The sequence below is a fragment of the Eucyclogobius newberryi genome, unplaced genomic scaffold (assembly GCF_026437365.1).
Source record: "Eucyclogobius newberryi isolate DKJ021-1_F unplaced genomic scaffold, fEucNew1.0.hap1 SCAF_5, whole genome shotgun sequence".
Taxonomy (NCBI): Eukaryota; Metazoa; Chordata; class Actinopteri; order Gobiiformes; family Gobiidae; genus Eucyclogobius; species Eucyclogobius newberryi.
The window spans coordinates 12,501-37,079 of record NW_027316167.1 but is presented as its reverse complement, the minus strand read 5'-3'; the positions used below and the strand labels follow the sequence as shown (position 1 = coordinate 37,079).

Genomic DNA, 24,579 nt, shown 5'->3' with positions numbered 1-24,579 from the left:
ACACAGAAGGGGGCGGGCATCAGGTGTAGGTACAAAAGGGGCGGGGCATCAGGTGTAGGTACAAAAGGGGCGGGGCATCAGGTATAGGTACAAAAGGGGCGAGGCATCAGGTGTAACACAGAAGGGGGCGGGGCATCACAGGTGTAACACAGAAGGGGGCGTGGCCACAGAAGGGGGCGTACCTTTCCGGACAGCGGCTGGAACGCCAGGCGACACAGAGACTTGGCGTTGGACACGTCGTTAGTTTTGTGCAGCAGAGTCCAGCGGGTCACCTGACTCTGAGGACCAATCACAGACCAATGATGTCATACATGTCCCAATATGCACTTTGAGAATGTGATCAAAACAACGTGAGGTTTAATTCTAATGAAACAGATTTGAACAACACATTTTGCACACGTCTTCTTCTCTGCACCGCTCCAAATGCTCCGACACCCTCTGACTTTCACAATAAAGCTCTTCCTGCAGTGGCACAGATGCTTTTATTGTGTAAGAGCCACAGGAAGTGCAGCAGTCACTTTACCCAGGGTTTGAAAAGCTTTGATACTTTAAGAACAGACGATGCACTTTGAACATGGCATGAATATGGACGTGAGCAACGACGCAGGAATTATTCTGAAGGGTCAAGAACAACGTCCTGTAAAACACAACAAACCCTGATGGAACCACAAACCTGCTGCTCGATGTTCCACACGATCACGGAGCCGTCGCAGCTGGACGACGCCTGCGGTCAGATGAGTAAACGTGAGGTCAGGGTCAGATGATGAGTAAACGTGAGGTCAGATGATGAGTAAACGTGAGGTCAGATGATGAGTAAACGTGAGGTCAGATGATGAGTAAACGTGAGGTACCACTGACCACGAGCTGGTCTCGAGGGTCAAAGGTCACGCTGAGCACCGGGGCCTCGTGACCTCTGAGTGTCTTCTGATCACTGCTGTCCCCGACCTGCACCACCTTCACCAGGAAGTCACTGAAACCAGAGAGAGACGGGTTTAGAGCGGGTTTAGAGCGGGTTTAGAGCGGGTTTAGAGCGTGTTTAGAGCGTGTTTAGAGCGTGTTTAGAGCGTGTTTAAAGCATGTTTAAAGCATGTTTAGAGCGGGTTTAGAGCATGTTTAGAGCGGGTTTAGAGCGGGTTTAGAGCGTGTTTAGAGCGTGTTTAGAGCGTGTTTAGAGCATGTTTAGAGCGTGTTTAGAGCGTGTTTAGAGCGTGTTTAGAGCGGGTTTAGAGCGGGTTTAGAGCGTGTTTAGAGCATGTTTAGAGCGTGTTTAGAGCGGGTTTAGAGCGGGTTTAGAGCGGGTTTAGAGCGGGTTTAGAGCGGGTTTAGAGCGGGTTTAGAGCGTGTTTAGAGCGTGTTTAGAGCGTGTTTAAAGCGTGTTTAGAGCGGGTTTAGAGCGTGTTTAGAGCGTGTTTAGAGCGGGTTTAGAGCGTGTTTAGAGCTTGTTTAGAGCGTGTTTAAAGCGTGTTTAGAGCGGGTTTAGAGCGTGTTTAGAGCGTGTTTAGAGCGTGTTTAAAGCGGGTTTAGAGCGAGTTTAAAGCGGGTTTAGAGCGGGTTTAGAGCGTGTTTAGAGCGTGTTTAAAGCTGGTTTAGAGCGGGTTTAGAGCGTGTTTAGAGCGTGTTTAGAGCATGTTTAGAGCGGGTTTAGAGCGGGTTTAGAGCGTGTTTAGAGCATGTTTAGAGCGGGTTTAGAGCGTGTTTAGAGCGAGTTTAAAGCGGGTTTAAAGCGGGTTTAGAGCGTGTTTAGAGCGGGTTTAGAGCGTGTTTAAAGCGGGTTTAGAGCATGTTTAGAGCGGGTTTAGAGCGTGTTTAGAGCGTGTTTAGAGCATGTTTAGAGCGGGTTTAGAGCGGGTTTAGAGCATGTTTAGAGCATGTTTAGAGCGGGTTTAGAGCGGGTTTAGAGCGTGTTTAGAGCATGTTTAGAGCGGGTTTAGAGCGGGTTTAGAGCGTGTTTAGAGCATGTTTAGAGCGGGTTTAGAGCGGGTTTAGAGCGGATTTAGAGCGGGTTTAGAGCGTGTTTAGAGCGTGTTTAGAGCGGGTTTAGAGCGGGTTTAGAGCGTGTTTAGAGCGGGTTTAGAGCATGTTTAGAGCATGTTTAGAGCATGTTTAGAGCGGGTTTAGAGCATGTTTAGAGCGGGTTTAGAGCGGGTTTAGAGCGTGTTTAGAGCGTGTTTAGAGCATGTTTAGAGCGGGTTTAGAGCATGTTTAGAGCGTGTTTAGAGCGTGTTTAGAGCGTGTTTAGAGCGTGTTTAGAGCGGGTTTAGAGCATGTTTAGAGCATGTTTAGAGCGGGTTTAGAGCATGTTTAGAGCGGGTTTAGAGCGTGTTTAGAGCATGTTTAGAGCATGTTTAGAGCGGGTTTAGAGCATGTTTAGAGCGTGTTTAGAGCATGTTTAGAGCGGGTTTAGAGCGTGTTTAGAGCGTGTTTAGAGCGTGTTTAGAGCGTGTTTAGAGCGTGTTTAGAGCGGGTTTAGAGCGTGTTTAGAGCGGGTTTAGAGCGTGTTTAGAGCGTGTTTAGAGCGGGTTTAGAGCATGTTTAGAGCGGGTTTAGAGCGGGTTTAGAGCGGGTTTAGAGCGGGTTTAGAGCGGGTTTAGAGCATGTTTAGAGCGGGTTTAGAGCGTGTTTAGAGCGTGTTTAGAGCATGTTTAGAGCGGGTTTAGAGCGGGTTTAGAGCGGGTTTAGAGCGGGTTTAGAGCGGGTTTAGAGCGTGTTTAGAGCGTGTTTAGAGCATGTTTAGAGCGGGTTTAGAGCATGTTTAGAGCGGGTTTAGAGCGGGTTTAGAGCATGTTTAGAGCGGGTTTAGAGCGTGTTTAGAGCGTGTTTAGAGCGTGTTTAGAGCATGTTTAGAGCGGGTTTAGAGCGTGTTTAGAGCGTGTTTAGAGCATGTTTAGAGCGGGTTTAGAGCGTGTTTAGAGCGTGTTTAGAGCGGGTTTAGAGCGTGTTTAGAGCGTGTTTAGAGCATGTTTAGAGCATGTTTAGAGCGGGTTTAGAGCGGGTTTAGAGCATGTTTAGAGCGGGTTTAGAGCGTGTTTAGAGCGTGTTTAGAGCGTGTTTAGAGCATGTTTAGAGCGGGTTTAGAGCGTGTTTAGAGCGTGTTTAGAGCGTGTTTAGAGCATGTTTAGAGCGGGTTTAGAGCGGGTTTAGAGCGTGTTTAAAGCGGGTTTAGAGCATGTTTAGAGCGGGTTTAGAGCGGGTTTAGAGCGTGTTTAGAGCGTGTTTAGAGCGTGTTTAGAGCGTGTTTAGAGCGTGTTTAGAGCATGTTTAGAGCATGTTTAGAGCGGGTTTAGAGCATGTTTAGAGCGGGTTTAGAGCGTGTTTAGAGCGTGTTTAGAGCATGTTTAGAGCGGGTTTAGAGCGGGTTTAGAGCATGTTTAGAGCGGGTTTAGAGCATGTTTAGAGCGGGTTTAGAGCGGGTTTAGAGCGTGTTTAGAGCGTGTTTAGAGCGTGTTTAGAGCGTGTTTAGAGCGTGTTTAGAGCGTGTTTAGAGCGTGTTTAGAGCATGTTTAGAGCGGGTTTAGAGCATGTTTAGAGCATGTTTAGAGCGGGTTTAGAGCGTGTTTAGAGCGTGTTTAGAGCGTGTTTAAAGCATGTTTAGAGCGGGTTTAGAGCGTGTTTAGAGCGTGTTTAGAGCGTGTTTAGAGCGTGTTTAGAGCGTGTTTAGAGCGGGTTTAGAGCGTGTTTAGAGCGGGTTTAGAGCGGGTTTAGAGCGTGTTTAAAGCGGGTTTAGAGCGTGTTTAAAGCTGGTTTAGAGCGGGTTTAAAGCGGGTTTAGAGCATGTTTAGAGCGGGTTTAGAGCATGTTTAGAGCGTGTTTAAAGCGGGTTTAGAGCGGGTTTAGAGCGTGTTTAGAGCGGGTTTAGAGCGGGTTTAGAGCGTGTTTAGAGCGTGTTTAAAGCGTGTTTAAAGCGTGTTTAGAGCGGGTTTAGAGCGGGTTTAGAGCGTGTTTAGAGCGGGTTTAAAGCGGGTTTAGAGCGGGTTTAGAGCGGGTTTAAAGCGGGTTTAGAGCGTGTTTAGAGCGGGTTTAGAGCGGGTTTAGAGCATGTTTAGAGCGTGTTTAAAGCGGGTTTAGAGCGGGTTTAGAGCGTGTTTAGAGCGGGTTTAGAGCGTGTTTAAAGCGGGTTTAGAGCGTGTTTAGAGCGTGTTTAGAGCGGGTTTAGAGCGGGTTTAGAGCGGGTTTAGAGCGTGTTTAGAGCGTGTTTAGAGCGTGTTTAGAGCGTGTTTAGAGCGTGTTTAGAGCGTGTTTAGAGCGTGTTTAGAGCGGGTTTAGAGCGGGTTTAGAGCGTGTTTAGAGCGTGTTTAGAGCGTGTTTAGAGCGGGTTTAGAGCGTGTTTAGAGCGGGTTTAGAGCGGGTTTAGAGCGTGTTTAGAGCGTGTTTAGAGCGGGTTTAGAGCGTGTTTAGAGCGGGTTTAGAGCGGGTTTAGAGCATGTTTAGAGCGGGTTTAGAGCATGTTTAGTGCGGGTTTAGAGCGGGTTTAGAGCGGGTTTAGAGCATGTTTAGAGCGGGTTTAGAGCGGGTTTAGAGCGGGTTTAAAGCGGGTTTAGAGCGTGTTTAGAGCGGGTTTAGAGCGTGTTTAGAGCGTGTTTAGAGCGTGTTTAGAGCGTGTTTAGAGCATGTTTAGAGCGGGTTTAGAGCGGGTTTAGAGCGGGTTTAGAGCGTGTTTAGAGCATGTTTAGAGCGGGTTTAGAGCGTGTTTAGAGCATGTTTAGAGCGGGTTTAGAGCGGGTTTAGAGCGGGTTTAGAGCGGGTTTAGAGCGGGTTTAGAGCGGGTTTAGAGCGGGTTTAGAGCGTGTTTAGAGCGTGTTTAGAGCGGGTTTAGAGCGGGTTTAGAGCGTGTTTAGAGCGTGTTTAGAGCGGGTTTAGAGCATGTTTAGAGCATGTTTAGAGCATGTTTAGAGCGGGTTTAGAGCATGTTTAGAGCGGGTTTAGAGCGGGTTTAGAGCGTGTTTAGAGCGTGTTTAGAGCGTGTTTAGAGCGGGTTTAGAGCATGTTTAGAGCGTGTTTAGAGCGTGTTTAGAGCGTGTTTAGAGCGTGTTTAGAGCATGTTTAGAGCGGGTTTAGAGCATGTTTAGAGCATGTTTAGAGCGGGTTTAGAGCGTGTTTAGAGCATGTTTAGAGCGGGTTTAGAGCATGTTTAGAGCGGGTTTAGAGCGGGTTTAGAGCGTGTTTAGAGCGGGTTTAGAGCGGGTTTAGAGCGGGTTTAGAGCGTGTTTAGAGCGTGTTTAGAGCGGGTTTAGAGCGGGTTTAGAGCGGGTTTAGAGCATGTTTAGAGCGTGTTTAGAGCGTGTTTAGAGCGTGTTTAGAGCGGGTTTAGAGCGGGTTTAGAGCATGTTTAGAGCGGGTTTAGAGCGGGTTTAGAGCGTGTTTAGAGCGTGTTTAGAGCGTGTTTAGAGCGTGTTTAGAGCGGGTTTAGAGCGGGTTTAGAGCGGGTTTAGAGCATGTTTAGAGCGGGTTTAGAGCGGGTTTAGAGCGGGTTTAGAGCGGGTTTAGAGCATGTTTAGAGCGTGTTTAGAGCGTGTTTAGAGCGTGTTTAGAGCATGTTTAGAGCGGGTTTAGAGCGGGTTTAGAGCGGGTTTAGAGCGGGTTTAGAGCGTGTTTAGAGCGTGTTTAGAGCATGTTTAGAGCGGGTTTAGAGCGTGTTTAGAGCGTGTTTAGAGCGTGTTTAGAGCGTGTTTAGAGCATGTTTAGAGCATGTTTAGAGCGGGTTTAGAGCGGGTTTAGAGCATGTTTAGAGCGGGTTTAGAGCGTGTTTAGAGCGTGTTTAGAGCATGTTTAGAGCGGGTTTAGAGCGTGTTTAGAGCGTGTTTAGAGCGTGTTTAGAGCATGTTTAGAGCGGGTTTAGAGCGGGTTTAGAGCGTGTTTAAAGCGGGTTTAGAGCATGTTTAGAGCGGGTTTAGAGCGGGTTTAGAGCGTGTTTAGAGCGTGTTTAGAGCATGTTTAGAGCATGTTTAGAGCGGGTTTAGAGCATGTTTAGAGCGGGTTTAGAGCGTGTTTAGAGCGGGTTTAGAGCGTGTTTAGAGCATGTTTAGAGCGGGTTTAGAGCGGGTTTAGAGCATGTTTAGAGCGGGTTTAGAGCATGTTTAGAGCGGGTTTAGAGCGGGTTTAGAGCGGGTTTAGAGCGGGTTTAGAGCGTGTTTAGAGCGTGTTTAGAGCGGGTTTAGAGCGTGTTTAGAGCGGGTTTAGAGCGTGTTTAGAGCGGGTTTAGAGCGGGTTTAGAGCATGTTTAGAGCGGGTTTAGAGCATGTTTAGTGCGGGTTTAGAGCGGGTTTAGAGCGGGTTTAGAGCGGGTTTAGAGCGGGTTTAGAGCGGGTTTAGAGCGGGTTTAAAGCGGGTTTAGAGCGTGTTTAGAGCGGGTTTAGAGCGTGTTTAGAGCGTGTTTAGAGCGGGTTTAGAGCGTGTTTAGAGCGTGTTTAGAGCATGTTTAGAGCGGGTTTAGAGCGGGTTTAGAGCATGTTTAGAGCGGGTTTAGAGCGGGTTTAGAGCGGGTTTAGAGCGGGTTTAAAGCGGGTTTAGAGCGTGTTTAGAGCGGGTTTAGAGCGTGTTTAGAGCATGTTTAGAGCGGGTTTAGAGCATGTTTAGAGCATGTTTAGACACGTTTCCTCTTCTCTCCAGGCTGTTTCTTCTTTTAGACTTGTTTGTTTGGAAACCTTTACGTTAAACCCTTTCTCTGAGGTTCAGGACGATGTCTCCTTCTAACTCTTCCTTGTTGCTTTTATCCAGGATTAACACTTATCAACTTGTGTCTTTTTGTTTCGGTGCATTTCACAGACGCCTCGATCTGAGGCAATCAATGTTTCTGAAGTGGAAAATGATTATTCTGATCGATGTGAGCGAAAACAGAACGTGCTTTAGACTTGCTTTAGACTTGCTTTAGTCCTGCTTTAGTCCTGCTTTAGTCCTGCTTTAGACCTGCTTTAGACCTGGTTTAGACCTGCTTTAGACCTGCTTTAGACCTGCTTTAGACCTGCTTTAGTCCTGCTTTAGTCCTGCTTTAGTCCTGCTTTAGTCCTGCTTTAGTCCTGGTTTAGACCTGGTTTAGACCTGGTTTAGACCTGGTTTAGACCTGGTTTAGACCTGGTTTAGTCCTGGTTTAGACCTGGTTTAGACCTGGTTTAGACCTGGTTTAGACCTGGTTTAGACCTGGTTTAGACCTGGTTTAGTCCTGCTTTAGACCTGCTTTAGACCTGGTTTAGACCTGGTTTAGACCTGGTTTAGACCTGGTTTAGACCTGGTTTAGACCTGGTTTAGTCCTGGTTTAGTCCTGGTTTAGTCCTGCTTTAGTCCTGCTTTAGTCCTGGTTTAGTCCTGGTTTAGTCCTGGTTTAGACCTGGTTTAGACCTGGTTTAGACCTGGTTTAGACCTGGTTTAGACCTGGTTTAGTCCTGGTTTAGTCCTGGTTTAGTCCTGGTTTAGTCCTGGTTTAGTCCTGGTTTAGACCTGGTTTAGACCTGGTTTAGACCTGGTTTAGTCCTGCTTTAGTCCTGCTTTAGTCCTGCTTTAGTCCTGCTTTAGTCCTGCTTTAGTCCTGCTTTAGTCCTGCTTTAGTCCTGGTTTAGACCTGGTTTAGACCTGGTTTAGACCTGGTTTAGTCCTGGTTTAGTCCTGGTTTAGTCCTGGTTTAGACCTGGTTTAGACCTGGTTTAGACCTGGTTTAGACCTGGTTTAGACCTGGTTTAGACCTGGTTTAGACCTGGTTTAGTCCTGGTTTAGTCCTGGTTTAGACCTGGTTTAGTCCTGGTTTAGACCTGGTTTAGACCCGGTTTAGACCCGGTTTAGACCCGGTTTAGACCCGGTTTAGACCCGGTTTAGTCCCGGTTTAGACCCGGTTTAGACCCGGTTTAGACCCGGTTTAGACCCGGTTTAGTCCCGGTTTAGACCCGGTTTAGACCCGGTTTAGACCCGGTTTAGACCCGGTTTAGACCCGGTTTAGTCCCGGTTTAGTACGGTTTAGACCCGGTTTAGACCCGGTTTAGACCCGGTTTAGACCCGGTTTAGTCCCGGTTTAGTCCCGGTTTAGTCCCGGTTTAGACCCGGTTTAGTCCCGGTTTAGTCCCGGTTTAGTCCCGGTTTAGACCCGGTTTAGTCCCGGTTTAGTCCCGGTTTAGTCCCGGTTTAGTCCCGGTTTAGTCCCGGTTTAGACCCGGTTTAGACCCGGTTTAGTCCCGGTTTAGTCCCGGTTTAGTCCCGGTTTAGTCCCGGTTTAGTCCCGGTTTAGTCCCGGTTTAGTCCCGGTTTAGTCCCGGTTTTTTAGTCCCGGTTTAGTCCCGGTTTAGTCCCGGTTTAGTCCCGGTTTAGACCCGGTTTAGTCCCGGTTTAGACCCGGTTTAGACCCGGTTTAGACCCGGTTTAGACCCGGTTTAGACCCGGTTTAGACCCGGTTTAGTCCTGGTTTAGACCTGGTTTAGTCCTGGTTTAGTCCTGGTTTAGACTTGGTTTAGACCTGGTTTAGTCCTGGTTTAGACCCGGTTTAGACCCGGTTTAGACCCGGTTTAGTCCCGGTTTAGTCCCGGTTTAGACCCGGTTTAGACCCGGTTTAGTCCCGGTTTAGTCCCGGTTTAGTCCCGGTTTAGTCCCGGTTTAGTCCCGGTTTAGTCCCGGTTTTTTAGTCCCGGTTTAGTCCCGGTTTAGTCCCGGTTTAGTCCCGGTTTAGACCCGGTTTAGACCCGGTTTAGACCCGGTTTAGACCCGGTTTAGACCCGGTTTAGTCCTGGTTTAGACCTGGTTTAGTCCTGGTTTAGACCCGGTTTAGACCCGGTTTAGACCCGGTTTAGACCCGGTTTAGTCCTGGTTTAGACCTGGTTTAGTCCTGGTTTAGACCTGGTTTAGACCTGGTTTAGACCTGGTTTAGACCTGGTTTAGACCTGGTTCGTCTGAACAGACTGAATCATAATGAAACAACTAAAACAGCAGAAAAAGGTTCAGTTTAGAAAAAACAAGACGTTTCATTATTGTCAATTTGCAAATTTAGACCTGGAACTCAGGTGGGCGGGGCTTACCACAGAATAGAATAAGGCCCCGCCCAGTGGGTCTAAATTCTTAGATTGACAATGACTCTTGGATGAATCCAGATGAAAGAACTGAACCTTTTTCTACAATGGATCTTAGGACCTGGATCTTAGGGCGTCAGGACCTGGATCTTAGGGCATCTGGACCTGGATCTTAGGGCGTTAGGATCTTAGGACCTGGATCTTAGGGCGTTAGGATCTTAGGACCTGGATCTTAGGGCGTTAGCATCTTAGGACCTGGATCTTAGGGCGTAGGGCGTTAGCATCTTAGGACCTGGATCTTAGGGCGTTAGCATCTTAGGACCTGGATCTTAGGGCGTTAGCATCTTAGGACCTGGATCTTAGGGCGTTAGGATCTTAGGACCTGGATCTTAGGGCGTTAGCATCTTAGGACCTGGATCTTAGGGCGTTAGCATCTTAGGACCTGGATCTTAGGGCGTTAGCATCTTAGGACCTGGATCTTAGGGCGTCAGGACCTGGATCTTAGGGCGTTAGGATCTTAGGACCTGGATCTTAGGGCGTTGGTACCTGGATCCTGCGGCGACTCTGGTGCCGCTGCAGTTGAAGGTGACGTGAGTGGCGTTGGAGGTGAAGCGAGTCAGAATCCCGTCTGGTTCTCCCTCAGGAAACGTGTGAATTTGCACCGTGTTGTTGGAAGTCGCCGTCACCAGTTTATCGTTCTGCACGAGACGTTCAGGTCAGTGGAGAAAACAAAGACTGGAGCGAGAAGAGCAGCTCTGACCTTCAGACTCAGAGAAAGAGCAGCTCTGACCTTCAGACTCAGAAAGAGCAGCTCTGACCTTCAGGCTCAGAGAAAGAGCAGCTCTGACCTTCAGACTCAGAAAGAGCAGCTCTGACCTTCAGGCTCAGAAAGAGCAGCTCTGACCTTCAGGCTCAGAGAAAGAGCAGCTCTGACCTTCAGGCTCAGAAAGAGCAGCTCTGACCTTCAGGCTCAGAGAAAGAGCAGCTCTGACCTTCAGGCTCAGAAAGAGCAGCTCTGACCTTCAGGCTCAGAAAGAGCAGCTCTGACCTTCAGGCTCAGAGAAAGAGCAGCTCTGACCTTCAGGCTCAGAGAAAGAGCAGCTCTGACCTTCAGGCTCAGAAAGAGCAGCTCTGACCTTCAGGCTCAGAAAGAGCAGCTCTGACCTTCAGGCTCAGAAAGAGCAGCTCTGACCTTCAGACTCAGAAAGAGCAGCTCTGACCTTCAGGCTCAGAAAGAGCAGCTCTGACCTTCAGGCTCAGAAAGAGCAGCTCTGACCTTCAGGCTCAGAGAAAGAGCAGCTCTGACCTTCAGGCTCAGAAAGAGCAGCTCTGACCTTCAGGCTCAGAGAAAGAGCAGCTCTGACCTTCAGGCTCAGAAAGAGCAGCTCTGACCTTCAGGCTCAGAAAGAGCAGCTCTGACCTTCAGGCTCAGAAAGAGCAGCTCTGACCTTCAGGCTCAGAGAAAGAGCAGCTCTGACCTTCAGGCTCAGAAAGAGCAGCTCTGACCTTCAGACTCAGAAAGAGCAGCTCTGACCTTCAGGCTCAGAAAGAGCAGCTCTGACCTTCAGACTCAGAAAGAGCAGCTCTGACCTTCAGGCTCAGAAAGAGCAGCTCTGACCTTCAGGCTCAGAAAGAGCAGCTCTGACCTTCAGGCTCAGAGAAAGAGCAGCTCTGACCTTCAGGCTCAGAAAGAGCAGCTCTGACCTTCAGACTCAGAAAGAGCAGCTCTGACCTTCAGGCTCAGAAAGAGCAGCTCTGACCTTCAGGCTCAGAGAAAGAGCAGCTCTGACCTTCAGGCTCAGAAAGAGCAGCTCTGACCTTCAGGCTCAGAGAAAGAGCAGCTCTGACCTTCAGGCTCAGAAAGAGCAGCTCTGACCTTCAGGCTCAGAGAAAGAGCAGCTCTGACCTTCAGGCTCAGAAAGAGCAGCTCTGACCTTCAGGCTCAGAAAGAGCAGCTCTGACCTTCAGGCTCAGAAAGAGCAGCTCTGACCTTCAGGCTCAGAGAAAGAGCCTTCTCTCCCACGGTGATGAATCGTGGGTCGTCGTCGTCCAAACCTTCCCAAATACGAACGTCTCCATCGTTTCCACACGTCACAATGAACCTGAGAAACATCAGACCCAGAGGAGCAGAAACATCAGACCCAGAGGAGCAGAAACATCAGACCCAGAGGAGCAGAAACATCAGACCCAGAGGAGCAGAAACATCAGACCCAGAGGAGCAGAAACATCAGACCCAGAGCAGGTGGAGCAGGGACAGAGATGGACATTTAAAAAGGACATTTATGGGCTGGACCCACAGGGGGCGACGTTGCTATTTTCTATTCAATTCCAATTGAACTTTGTGTTTCTCATGTTCATCTCTGTCTCTGCGGCCAATCAGAGAACAGAACTGTGCAGGTCCAAACTAATTCTAATAAAGGTGCGTTTCCTGTCTCCCGACCGACCTGAATTTCAAAATAAAAAAAACGACCTTAAACAGTTTATCACATATTTACGGCCGAACGTTTTGAGAACGTCAAATTGTGAGAGAGAGAATCCAGAAGCTGCATATATAGTATAGAGTATATAGTATAGTGAATATAGTATAGTATAGAGTATAGACTATATAGTGTAGTATATAGTATAAAGTATAGAGAATATAGTATAGAGTATAGAGTATATAGTGTAGTATATAGTATAGAGTATATAGTATAGTATATAGTATAGAGTATACAGTGTAGTATATAGTATAGTATAGAGTATATAGTGTAGTATAGAGTATATAGTATAGAGTAGTATATAGTATAGAGTATACAGTATATAGTATAGAGTATTTAGTGTAGAGTATAGAGTATAGTATATAGTGTAGTATAGAGTATATAGTATATAGTGTAGTATAGAGTATATAGTATATAGTATAGTATATAGTATATAGTGTAGTATATAGTATAGAGTATATAGTATAGTATATAGTATATAGTGTAGTATATAGTATAGAGTATATAGTATAGTATATAGTATATAGTGTAGTATATAGTATAGAGTATATAGTATAGTATATAGTATATAGTGTAGTATAGAGTATATAGTATATAGTATAGTATATAGTATAGAGTATATAGTATATAGTATAGAGTATATAGTATATAGTATAGAGTATATAGTATAGTATATAGTATATAGTATAGAGTATTTAGTGTAGAGTATAGAGTATAGTATATAGTATATAGTGTAGTATAGAGTATATAGTATATAGTATAGTATATAGTATATAGTGTAGTATATAGTATAGAGTATATAGTATATAGTATAGAGTATATAGTATATAGTATAGAGTATATAGTATAGTATATAGTATATAGTGTAGTATATAGTATATAGTATAGTATATAGTATATAGTGTAGTATATAGTATAGAGTATATAGTATATAGTATAGAGTATATAGTATATAGTATAGAGTATATAGTATAGTATATAGTATATAGTGTAGTATATAGTATAGAGTATATAGTATATAGTATAGAGTATTTAGTGTAGAGTATAGAGTATAGTATATAGTATATAGTGTAGTATAGAGTATATAGTATATAGTATAGTATATAGTATATAGTGTAGTATATAGTATAGAGTATATAGTATATAGTATAGAGTATATAGTATATAGTATAGAGTATATAGTATAGTATATAGTATATAGTGTAGTATATAGTATAGAGTATATAGTATAGTATAAGGAGTCGTACTTCCCGGTCTGGTCGTAGCAGACCTCGGTGTGTCCCTCGGAGTGTCCGTATCGCATCGGCTTCTTCTCACACGCCATTTCACCTCAAAACTTCACAAATGAACAGGAAATACAACAAAAACATTGTGAAATGTCTTTAAATCTTCAAAAACAAACTGAAGAGTTTCACAAAAGTCACGAACTGTAAAGATTTGAATGTTCAATGTTCAGTTTTGGATGGATTTTTGTTCTTTTGACACGAGACTGACGTCAAACTACCAAATTAAAGTCATAATTATTAAAACATGACTATCTGACATGTGCTTTATCCAAAGTAAAACAACTGACTGAGTTATGCTTTAACTAGTTTAACTGCTTTAACTTGAATTGGACAAATACTGACAAAACCAATTTCATCTGCACAAATATAACGATCTTTATCACAAGAAAACAAGATTTTCCATCTTTTATTTTCTCTTGAAAAGCTAAAAACAACATGACTTTTTTGACACTAGAAAATCAAAAAAGCTTCTTATTTTGTAATAACGACTTAAAAACAATAGCATTTAGAGCCGATTTTCTTTTCACTAAATCGCCTTCTCTTCAGACTTTAGAGCAGAATAAGTTAGAGTTTTGTCTGTTGTGCGTTTTCTGTGGATTTCATGCTGTTTTTGTGAGTTTTTGTCGTGTTTTTGTGAGTTTTTGTGTCGCTTACGTCTCGCGGCTCCGCTCCACAAACTCCCGCGCTTCAACGTAAACACCGGAATTGATGAACATTTTCTCTGTCCTCACTTCCGTTCCTCTTCTTCTTCGGTTCAGTGTTGTGGCGCCACACTGCCCCCGGTGGTCAGGAGAACCGCTTTGACCAACATGAAATACATCGTGTTCACCGGAAACACGCTTTAGTTCTTTAAACAGCGCGTTTTATACAAGACTTTTATAAGAATACGATTTATTACAACAACAACAACAACAACAACAACAACAACATTACACGACTGTACGCACATGACGTCACTGCGCCGCGCACGGACGCACAGCTCAGGCTAATGCTAATGCTAACGCATAAGTTCGGTCTCTCTTTGTTTTGAAACAACGAACCGGGACTAAACCGGTACTAAACCGGGACTAAACCGGGTCTAAACCAGGTCTAAACCAGGTCTAAACCAGGACTAAACCAGGACTAAACCAGGACTAAACCGGGACTAAACCGGGACTAAACCGGGTCTAAACCAGGTCTAAACCAGGTCTAAACCAGGACTAAACCAGGACTAAACCAGGACTAAACCGGGACTAAACCGGGACTAAACCGGGTCTAAACCAGGTCTAAACCAGGACTAAACCAGGACTAAACCAGGACTAAAGCAGGACTAAACCGGGACTAAACCGGGACTAAACCGGGTCTAAACCGGGACTAAACCGGGACTAAACCGGGACTAAACCGGGTCTAAACCAGGTCTAAACCAGGTCTAAACCAGGTCTAAACCAGGTCCACTGAGGGACTGAGCCAGGACCAGGTAGACTGAAGTTATTTCTACAGAAATGTCAAGATAAATGAAAACACTGAGACAGAATAATCCTTCAGAATCTTTGTAAACTCTTTTTTAAACGTTTCATATTTTCAAAAAAACCTTGAGCGGAAATAAATAAACAAATAGCAGAACTTACTTTATTTGACCCAAATCGTGAACAATAAATATTGAGTCCCCAAAACGTCTAGTTGTTATTTATTAAAGTTGATTAAGTAATTATTGTGACAGGTTCAGGACCAGGACCAGGACCAGAGCCAGGACCAGGAACAGGACCAGGACCAGGACCAGAGCCAGGACCAGGACCAGGACCAGGACCAGAGCCAGGACCAGAGCCAGGACCAGGACCAGGACCAGGACCAGGACCAGGACCAGGACCAGGACCAGAGCCAGGACCAGGACCAGGACCAGGACCAGGACCAGGACCAGAGCCAGGACCAGAGCCAGGACCAGAGCCAGGACCAGGACCAGGACCAGGACCAGGACCAGAGCCAGGACCAGGACCAGGACCATGGATCCAGGGATGGAGGACGAGCCTGAGCCGATCACTCTGAAGTCGGTGAAGGATTTCAGGTTTGTCTCTAGTTTCGTGCAGCTGGAGCAGCTTGATGTGAACACGGTTGTGCGTCTGCTCAGGTGGTTCCCGGTGCCGCAGAGCGATCGTCTCGGCAGCTGCAGAAGCGTCCGAGAGTTCGAGAAGCTGAATCGTATCGGCGAGGGCACGTACGGCATCGTGTACCGCGCCCGTGACTCCGCCTCTGGAGAGATCGTGGCGCTGAAGAAAGTGCGCATGGATAAAGAGAAGGACGGCATCCCCATCAGCAGCCTGCGCGAGATCACCGTGCTGCTGCGCCTGCGCCACCAGAACATCGTGGAGCTGCAGGAGGTGGTGGTGGGCTCGCAGCTGCAGAGCCTCTTCCTGGTCATGGGCTACTGCGAGCAGGACCTGGCCTCGCTGCTGGAGAACATGCAGAGTCCTTTCTCCGAGGCGCAGGTCAAATGCATCGTTCTGCAGCTGCTGCGCGGCCTTCAGTATCTGCACCACAACTTCATCATCCACCGCGACCTGAAGGTGTCCAACCTGCTCATGACGGACAAAGGTCAGGTGAAGATCGCAGACTTCGGGCTGGCGCGCACGTACGGCCTGCCGCAGCAGCCCATGACGCCCCGTGTGGTGACGCTGTGGTACCGCGCCCCGGAGCTGCTGCTGGGCTCCACGTCTCAGAGCACGGCCCTGGACATGTGGGCCGTGGGCTGCATCCTGGCCGAGCTGCTGCTGCACAAGCCGCTGCTGCCCGGAGTGTCGGAGATCCAGCAGCTGGACCTCATCGTGCAGCTGCTGGGTTCTCCCAACGACTCCATCTGGCCCGGCTTCTCCCGGCTGCCTCTGGCCGGACAGTACAGCCTGAGGAAACAGCCCTACAACAACCTGAAGAGCCGCTTCTCCTGGCTGTCCGAGGCCGGCCACCGCCTGCTGAACACGCTCTTCATGTACCAGCCTCAGCGCCGCGCCTCGGCCGCAGACTGTCTCCAGAGCTCCTACTTTAAAGAGAAACCTCTGCCCTGTGAACCCGAGCTCATGCCCACCTTCCCCCACCACCGCAACAGACGCTCTGGAGCAGGAGCTGAGGGCAACAGACGCTCTGGAGCAGGAGCTGAGGGCAACAGACGCTCTGGAGCAGGAGCTGAGGGCAACAGACGCTCTGGAGCAGGAGCTGAGGGCAACAGACGCTCTGGAGCAGGAGCTGAGGGCAACAGACGCTCTGGAGCAGGAGCTGAGGGCAACAGACGCTCTGGAGCAGGAGCTGAGGGATCTTCTAAGAGGAGCAAGTTCTAACTCTGTTCCTCGTCACAAACACAAGACAACAGGAGCTGGACTTATTTATTTAAAGTGAAATATTCAACCAAACCAGAAATGTCCAAACCTAATGTGATGCATTTGCTTCATGGTGTATGTCCAATGTCTGGATACAAATGAAAAAACTGAAATTCTCTCTCTCTGGCGCCCCCTCTGTTCAAAAGATTTACTTATTTAAATGGAAACAGAATCTTTTCAATATTTAACTGTGGCACTTGATAAAGTGGAAAAGAACAATCTTACACTAAACTCCTCTTTTCTCCACTAGAAAGAAAGATCTCAATGGTCTTATACTGAGAGTCATGTGGTGCCTGAGGTTCCTGTACAGGTCTTGTACTGAGAGTCATGTGGTGCCGGGGGTTCCTGTACAGGTCTTATACTGAGAGTCATGTGGTGCCTGAGGTTCCTGTACAGGTCTTATACTGAGAGTCATGTGGTGCCTGAGGTTCCTGTACAGGTCTTATACTGAGAGTCATGTGGTGCCTGAGGTTCCTGTACAGGTCTTATACTGAGAGTCATGTGGTGCCTGAGGTTCCTGTACAGGTCTTATACTGAGAGTCATGTGGTGCCTGAGGTTCCTGTACAGGTCTTATACTGAGAGTCATGTGGTGCCTGAGGTTCCTGTACAGGTCTTACTGCAGATGACAGACGCTTGAGTCATGTGGAGGAAGTGAAGAATCCCTGGCTCAAATCTGTTCTTACAACATGGAAGGAGCTGATCGCTTTGATGCTGTTTTATCTCTCTTTTCCAGTTTTGTTTTACTGTGTTTGTTATTTTGTTATAAATCTGAAAAATACAAACTTCACACGTCTCTTTCTATTGTATTAACTTATAACTTTCCCCCTTTCATTTCTTTGCTCCATTATAACTCTTCTGAGACACAATCATGTGACACAAACTCAGGCACTGCCGTCTTTATTCTAAATATTCATGCAGGTCAGAAAATATAAATTACATTGAACCTTTTTTCCACTTTCTTCCATTTTTGTAAAAAAATTCTTAGATTTTTCTTAATAAACATAATTATTTGTCTGTTTAATATTGTCGGCCTGCAGTCAATACAAGGCTCTGTGCAAAGAGAACTGCACTTTACACAAACACTGCAGCAACCAGAGGTTTAGACCTGGTTTAGACCTGGTTTAGACCTGGTTTAGACCTGGTTTAGACCCGGTTTAGACCTGGTTTAGACCCGGTTTAGACCTGGTTTAGACCTGGTTTAGACCTGGTTTAGACCTGGTTTAGACCCGGTTTAGACCTGGTTTAGACCTGGTTTAGACCTGGTTTAGACCTGGTTTAGACCCGGTTTAGACCTGGTTTAGACCTGGTTTAGACCTGGTTTAGACCCGGTTTAGACCCGGTTTAGACCTGGTTTAGACCTGGTTTAGACCTGGTTTAGACCTGGTTTAGACCTGGTTTAGACCTGGTTTAGACCCGGTTTAGTCCTGGTTTAGACCTGGTTTAGACCCGGTTTAGACCCGGTTTAGACCCGGTTTAGACCCAGTTTAGACCCGGTTTAGACCCGGTTTCTGGTTTGGACCCGGTTTAGACCTGGTTTAGACCTGGTTTAGACCCGGTTTAGACCCGGTTTCTGGTTTGGACCCGGTTTAGACCCGGTTTAGACCTGGTTTAGACCTGGTTTAGACCCGGTTTAGACCCGGTTTACTTGGTTTTCCTATAGTCTTTACATTAAAGTTACACATTAAAATACTGCTATAGTTTGCACATGTCACACAAAATCCCATATATATCCAAACAGTCAAATCTGAGGCACATTTGGTAAAATTAAGCAAAATAAAAAGGTTACAGAGATATTGAGATGCTCGTATGGTTTCCAGCCATAAAATAAAAGTAATAATACAACACTAAAGAAGCACAAATAAATAAAAGAAATGCAACAGTTGGAGTAGAAAAAGAAAACGTTTGCTTTATTTTGGTAACTTTAGCACTCACTTTATTTTAGCATCTTTGAGAGTCCAAAAAGCACTTTATGAGCCGGAATTATTATTTATTTATTTCAGATTCGATTTTTATTTGACACAAGTCAAGTTCATTTGGTAATTGTCTGTAAGTCCAGCAGAGGGCGCCACCTGCAGCTGAGACACGTGTGAGACAAGCTCCTCCCACAGAGACAAAAAGAAGACATATAAACCTGTCCTGTCCATTTTTCACATTTAAACGTCCCAAATATGTGACATTTTATGTTTGTATAAATGTAAAACTTTGACACTTTTATATGAAACACACGCGATAAACGTCTTTCACAATTGTCGTTTCCATGACAGTTCCACATGAAACCATTTTGTGTCACGTGACCAGAGGGCCGGCCCCTGATTGACTCTACACTTTCTTCTTCCTGCTTCAATTTATACGTGGTCCACCCATTGGCCAGTGCGGGTTTGGACTCTCTGCTCTGATTGGACGACAGACAGGAACAAACGCCCCATTTTAGTTTGAGCTCTTCTAACTCGGAGTTTGAGCTCTAACTCTGAGATATTGCGGTTTCAGAGACAAAAGTGCCACTTTCCCCGCCCTCTTCACTGTAAAATGCTTTTGAACTTTACTTTCTACTTCCTGCAGCTCATGTTCTATGTCATATTGTACGTTTATAAATGTTTACTGGGATTATTGTGTAATAAACATCTGAACCACAAACTGAGAGCTGAGCGTCCAAATCCGGCCCTGTCGCCTCCACTCTCCACTTCCTGCTTCCTTCTGATGTCACTTCCTCTTCTCAACAAGCTTTCCCTGTTTTTGATGGGAAATAACATTGTTGCGGCGTCCACGTGTGTTTGTGTTTGTTTGTTTGTTTGTGTTTGTTTGTGTGCGTCGTTGTGTTGTTGTGCCCGAGTCGCCGCCGGACGTGACAGATTCGGACGTTTCAGGTTTGGTTCCTCTTCTCTTTCCCTTTTGCCTCAGCTTGACCCTCGCTGTGACCTGTACTTTGTCACCTGGCATGTGGGGGCGGGGCTTGCGCAGGTGAGTGGCGATGTCATCAGGTCACAGGTCAAATGGTGGACGTACGGTCGGCGCCATCTGCAGGTAAGGCACAGGAACAATTCAGTTTTACTCTTGTACCATCCAAAATGAACAAATGTTAAATGTTCTTTAAATATTAGTATACATTATATATATACACACACATATACACATATATATATATATATATATATATATATATATATGGTACCTGCGAGGGCGTGGTAGTGTGGTACCTGCGAGGGCGTGGTACCTGCGAGGGCGTGGTACCTGCGAGGGCGTGGTAGTGTGGTACCTGCGAGGGCGTGGTAGTGTGGTACCTGCGAGGGCGTGGTAGTGTGGTACCTGCGAGGGCGTGGTAGTGTGGTACCTGCGAGGGCGTGGTAGTGTGGTACCTGCGAGGGCGTGCTCAGTCATGCTCAGACACAGAGACTCCAGGCGGTTGTTGATGTCAGGTTCCGTCTGCTGTAAATCTGAAACACAAAAAAACAAATCTTAAAAATGGAGCACAATTTAAAGAGTTTTACAGAGTTTAAAACACATTAACAACACAATACAAATTAAATGAATAAAAACACATTGAGGATGACTTTACTAATCGACTAATCCGAGTATCTGACACTTTTCTTTCTGTGCTGACATCGTTTAGTCCTGGTTTAGTCCTGGTTTAGTCCTGGTTTAGACCTGGTTTAGACCTGGTTTAGTCCTGGTTTAGACCTGGTTTAGACCTGGTTTAGACCTGGTTTATACCTGGTTTAGACCTGGTTTAGTCCTGGTTTAGACCTGGTTTAGACCTGGTTTAGACCTGGTTCTTGGTGTGGCTCTACAGTTCTTATGAAAGAGTTCTTTGTGAGAACTGTTTCCTGTAAAACACTGAGGTCACTCCAGGTCACTGCTCTTAAAGGGACAGTGCTCTTAAAGGGACAGTGCTCTGAGGACTCTCACTAAAAGAGGCTCTAAACTTTGAAGTCTCTATGATTCCTATGATTTATGTATCTGTGACGCTCGGGATGGAACCTTAAAACCTGTTACCATGGAGATCCACCATGTTGGGTGCAGGTATCTCTGGGAGGGCACCTGTGGTACCTGCGTGTGTGGTACCTGCGTGTGTGGTACCTGCGTGTGTGGTACCTGGGAGTACATCTGTGGTACATACGTGTGTGGTACTTACGTGGGTGGTACCTGGGTGTGTGTGTGGTACCTGCGTGTGTGTGTGTGGTACCTACGTGTGTGGGTGTGTGGTACCTGCGTGTGTGTGGTACCTACATGTGTGGTACCTACGTGTGGTACCTGTGTGTGTGGTACCTGGGAGTACATCTGTGGTACATACGTGTGTGGTACTTACGTGGGTGGTACCTGGGTGTGTGTGTGTGGTACCTGCGTGTGTGGGTGTGTGGTACCTGCGTGTGTGTGGTACCTACATGTGTGGTACCTACGTGTGGTACCTGTGTGTGTGGTACCTGCGTGTGTGTGTGGTACCTGCGTGTGTGTGTGGTACCTGCGTGTGTGTGGTACCTGCGTGTGTGGTACCTGCGTGTGTGTGTGGTACCTGCGTGTGTGTGGTACCTGCGTGTGTGGTACCTGCGTGTGTGTGGTACCTGCGTGTGTGGTACCTGCATGTGTGTGGTACCTGCGTGTGTAGTACCTGCGTGTGTGGTACCTGGGAGTACATCTGTGGTACATACGTGTGTGGTACTTACGTGGGTGGTACCTGGGTGTGTGTGTGGTACCTGCGTGTGTGGGTGTGTGGTACCTGTGTGTGTGGTACCTGCGTGTGTGTGGTACCTGTGTGTGTGTGTGGTACCTGCGTGTGTGTGTGGTACCTGCGTGTGTGTGGTACCTGCATGTGTGGTACCTGCATGTGTGTGGTACCTGCATGTGTGTGGTACCTGCGTGTGTGGTACCTGCGTGTGTGGTACCTGCGTGTGTGGTACCTGGGAGTACATCTGTGGTACATAGGTGAGTGGTACTTACGTGGGTGGTACCTGGGTGTGTGTGTGGTACCTGCGTGTGTGTGTGTGGTACCTACGTGTGTGGTACCTGCGTGTGTGGTACCTGTGTGTGTGTGGTACCTGCGTGTGTGTGGTACCTGCATGTGTGGTACCTGCGTGTGTGGTACCTGCATGTGTGTGGTACCTGCATGTGTGTGGTACCTGCGTGTGTGGTACCTGCGTGTGTGTGGTACCTGCGTGTGTGTGGGTGGTATCTGAGTGTGTGGTACCTGCGTGTGTGTATGGTACCTGCGTGTGTGGTACCTGTGTGTGTGTGTGTGGTACCTGCGTGTGTGGTACCTGCGTGTGTGTGTGGTACCTGCATGTGTGGTATCTGCGTGTGTGGTACCTGCGTGTGTGTATGGTACCTGCGTGTGTGGTACCTGTGTGTGTGTGGTACCTGCGTGTGTGTGTGGTACCTGCGTGTGTGTGTGGTACCTGCGTGTGTGTGTGTGGTACCTGCGCGTGTGGTACCTGCGCGTGTGTGTGTGTGGTACCTGCGTGTGTGGTACCTGCGTGTGTGTGTATGGTACCTGCGTGTGTGTGTGGTACCTGCGTGTGTGTGTGTGTGTGTGGTACCTGCGTGTGTGGTACCTGCGTGTGTGTGTGTGTGGTACCTGTGTGTGTGGTACCTACGTGTGTGTGCGTGGTACCTGCGCGTGTGGTACCTGCGTGTGTGTGTGGTACCTGCGTGTGTGGTACCTGCGTGTGTGTGGTACCTGCGCGTGTGGTACCTGCGTGTGTGTGTGTGTGGTACCTGCGCGCGTGTGTGTGTGGTACCTGCGCGTGTGTGTGTGTGGTACCTGCGCGTGTGGTACCTGCGTGTGTGTGTGTGTGGTACCTGCGCGTGTGTGTGTGTGGTACCTGCGTGTGTGGTACCTGCGTGTGTGTGTGTGTGTGGTACCTGCGTGTGTGTGTGTGGTACCTGCGCGTGTGTGTGTGTGGTACCTGCGTGTGTGGTACCTGCGTGTGTGTGTATGGTACCTGCGTGTGTGTGTGGTACCTGCGTGTGTGTGTGTGTGTGTGTGGTACCTGCGTGTGTGGTACCTGCGTGTGTGTGTGGTACCTGCGTGTGTGTGTGGTACCTGCGTGTGTGTGGTACCTGCGTGTGTGGTACCTGCGTGTGTGTGTGTGTGGTACCTGTGTGTGTGGTACCTATGTGTGTGTGCGTGGTACCTGCGCGTGTGGTACCTGCGTGTGTGTGTGGTACCTGCGTGTGTGGTACCTGCGTGTGTGTGGTACCTGCGTGTGTGTGTGTGTGGTACCTGCGCGCGTGTGTGTGTGGTACCTGCGCGTGTGTGTGTGTGGTACCTGCGCGTGTGGTACCTGCGTGTGTGTGTGTGTGGTACCTGCGCGTGTGTGTGTGTGGTACCTGCGTGTGTGGTACCTGCGTGTGTGTGTGGTACCTGCGTGTGTGTGGTACCTGCGCGTGTGGTACCTGCGTGTGTGTGTGTGTGGTACCTGCGCGTGTGTGTGTGTGGTACCTGCGTGTGTGGTACCTGCGTGTGTGTGTGTGTGGTACCTGCGTGTGTGGTACCTGCGTGTGTGGTACCTGCGTGTGGTACCTGCGTGTGTGTGTGTGTGGTACCTGCATGTGTGGTACCTGCGTGTGTGTGTATGGTACCTGCGTGTGTGTGTGGTACCTGCGTGTGTGTGTGTGTGTGTGGTACCTGCGTGTGTGGTACCTGCGTGTGTGTGTGGTACCTGCGTGTGTGTGTGGTACCTGCGTGTGTGTGTGTGTGTGTGTGGTACCTGCGTGTGTGGTACCTGCGTGTGTGTGTGTGTGGTACCTGTGTGTGTGGTACCTACGTGTGTGTGCGTGGTACCTGCGCGTGTGGTACCTGCGTGTGTGTGTGGTACCTGCGTGTGTGGTACCTGCGTGTGTGTGGTACCTGCGCGTGTGGTACCTGCGTGTGTGTGTGTGTGGTACCTGCGCGTGTGTGTGTGTGGTACCTGCGTGTGTGGTACCTGCGTGTGTGTGTGGTACCTGCGCGTGTGGTACCTGCGTGTGTGTGTGGTACCTGCGCGTGTGGTACCTGCGTGCTGCAGCAGGCTGATGCTCGGTGGCACAGGGAGCGAGCGAGTTCTCTGCACTGACGAGTGAGTCCGACTGGGAACGCTGTTACTGCCTCCAGGGTTAGCAAACCACAAACCCTGAGGAGACAACAACACATATGTTAGCTTAGCTGTGTTTTGTGAAGCACATTGTGACCTCTGTCTGTGAAAGGTGCTATATAAATAAAATGTACTTACTTACTTACTTAGCATGTTAGCTTAGCACGTGGGCTCAGCATGTTAGCTTAGCACGTGGGCTCAGCATGTTAGCTTAGCATGTGGGCTCAGCATGTGGGCTCAGCATGTGGGCTCAGCATGTGGGCTCAGCATGTTAGCTTAGCATGTGGGCTCAGCATGTTAGCTTAGCATGTGGGCTCAGCATGTTAGCTTAGCATGTGGGCTCAGTATGTTAGCTTAGCATGTGGGCTCAGCATGTGGGCTCAGCATGTTAGCTTAGCATGTGGACTCAGCATGTGGGCTCAGCATGTGGGCTCAGCATGTTAGCTTAGCATGTGGGCTCAGCATGTGGGCTCAGCATGTTAGCTTAGCATGTGGGCTCAGCATGTGGGCTCAGCATGTTAGCTTAGCATGTGGGCTCAGCATGTGGGCTCAGCATGTGGGCTCAGCATGTGGGCTCAGCATGTTAGCTTAGCATGTGGGCTCAGCATGTGGGCTCAGCATGTTAGCTTAGCATGTGGGCTCAGCATGTGGGCTCAGCATGTTAGCTTAGCATGTGGGCTCAGCATGTGGGCTCAGCATGTGGGCTCAGCATGTTAGCTTAGCATGTGGGCTCAGCATGTGGGCTCAGCATGTTGGCTTAGCATGTGGGCTCAGCATGTTAGCTTAGCATGTGGGCTCAGCATGTGGGCTCAGCATGTGGGCTCAGCATGTTAGCTTAGCATGTGGGCTCAGCATGTGGGCTCAGCATGTTGGCTTAGCATGTGGGCTCAGCATGTGGGCTCAGCATGTTAGCTTAGCATGTGGGCTCAGCATGTTAGCTCAGCATGTGGGCTCAGCATGTGGGCTCAGCATGTGGGCTCAGCATGTGGGCTCAGCATGTGGGCTCAGCATGTGGGCTCAGCATGTGGGCTCAGCATGTTAGCTTAGCATGTGGGCTCAGCATGTTAGCTTAGCATGTGGGCTCAGCATGTTAGCTTAGCATGTGGGCTCAGCATGTGGGCTCAGCATGTGGGCTCAGCATGTGGGCTCAGCATGTGGGCTCAGCATGTGGGCTCAGCATGTTAGCTTAGCATGTGGGCTCAGCATGTTAGCTTAGCATGTGGGCTCAGCATGTGGGCTCAGCATGTGGGCTCAGCATGTGGGCTCAGCATGTGGGCTCAGCATGTTAGCTTATCATGTGGGCTCAGCATGTTAGCTTAGCATGTGGGCTCAGCATGTGGGCTCAGCATGTGGGCTCAGCATGTGGGCTCAGCATGTGGGCTCAGCATGTTAGCTTAGCATGTGGGCTCAGCATGTGGGCTCAGCA

At 48.0% G+C, this 24,579-nt stretch overlaps 3 protein-coding genes across 3 annotated transcripts in view; 1 reads left to right on the top strand and 2 right to left on the bottom strand.

The window, feature by feature from the left end:
* LOC140381690 (WD repeat and HMG-box DNA-binding protein 1-like) overlaps positions 1–12,788 on the bottom strand; it is a 56,608-nt gene extending 43,820 nt beyond the window's left edge. The window contains exons 1-6 of the mRNA XM_072465800.1: positions 12,706–12,788; positions 10,972–11,083; positions 9,528–9,679; positions 859–970; positions 674–724; positions 183–278 (exon numbers count right to left, since the gene is read on the bottom strand). Of these exons, the coding sequence (XP_072321901.1) occupies positions 183–278; positions 674–724; positions 859–970; positions 9,528–9,679; positions 10,972–11,083; positions 12,706–12,782 (600 nt within the window). The 5' untranslated portion in view covers positions 12,783–12,788. The remainder of the gene's footprint in view (positions 1–182; positions 279–673; positions 725–858; positions 971–9,527; positions 9,680–10,971; positions 11,084–12,705) is intronic.
* Positions 12,789–14,613: 1,825 nt separating this feature from the next.
* Positions 14,614–16,345, top strand: LOC140381689 (cyclin-dependent kinase 10-like). Its single transcript, XM_072465799.1, has 2 exons — positions 14,614–14,785; positions 14,849–16,345. The coding sequence occupies exons 1-2, from the start codon at positions 14,724–14,726 to the stop codon at positions 16,047–16,049; spliced, it is 1,263 nt and encodes a 420-aa protein (XP_072321900.1). The 5' UTR covers positions 14,614–14,723; the 3' UTR covers positions 16,050–16,345.
* A 626-nt stretch (positions 16,346–16,971) lies between these two features.
* LOC140381119 (protein Smaug homolog 1-like) overlaps positions 16,972–24,579 on the bottom strand; it is an 11,035-nt gene continuing 3,427 nt past the window's right edge. The window contains exons 2-4 of the mRNA XM_072465144.1: positions 23,075–23,192; positions 19,443–19,520; positions 16,972–19,104 (exon numbers count right to left, since the gene is read on the bottom strand). Of these exons, the coding sequence (XP_072321245.1) occupies positions 19,076–19,104; positions 19,443–19,520; positions 23,075–23,192 (225 nt within the window). The 3' untranslated portion in view covers positions 16,972–19,075. The remainder of the gene's footprint in view (positions 19,105–19,442; positions 19,521–23,074; positions 23,193–24,579) is intronic.

Coding starts and splice junctions, on each gene's coding strand:
- LOC140381689 (XM_072465799.1), top strand. CDS start 14,724: ATGGATCCAGGGATGGAGGACGAGCCTGAGCCGATCACTCTGAAGTCG. Junction 14,786..14,848: donor AAGTCGGTGAAGGATTTCAG/GTTTGTCTCTAG, acceptor GCGTCTGCTCAG/GTGGTTCCCGGTGCCGCAGA.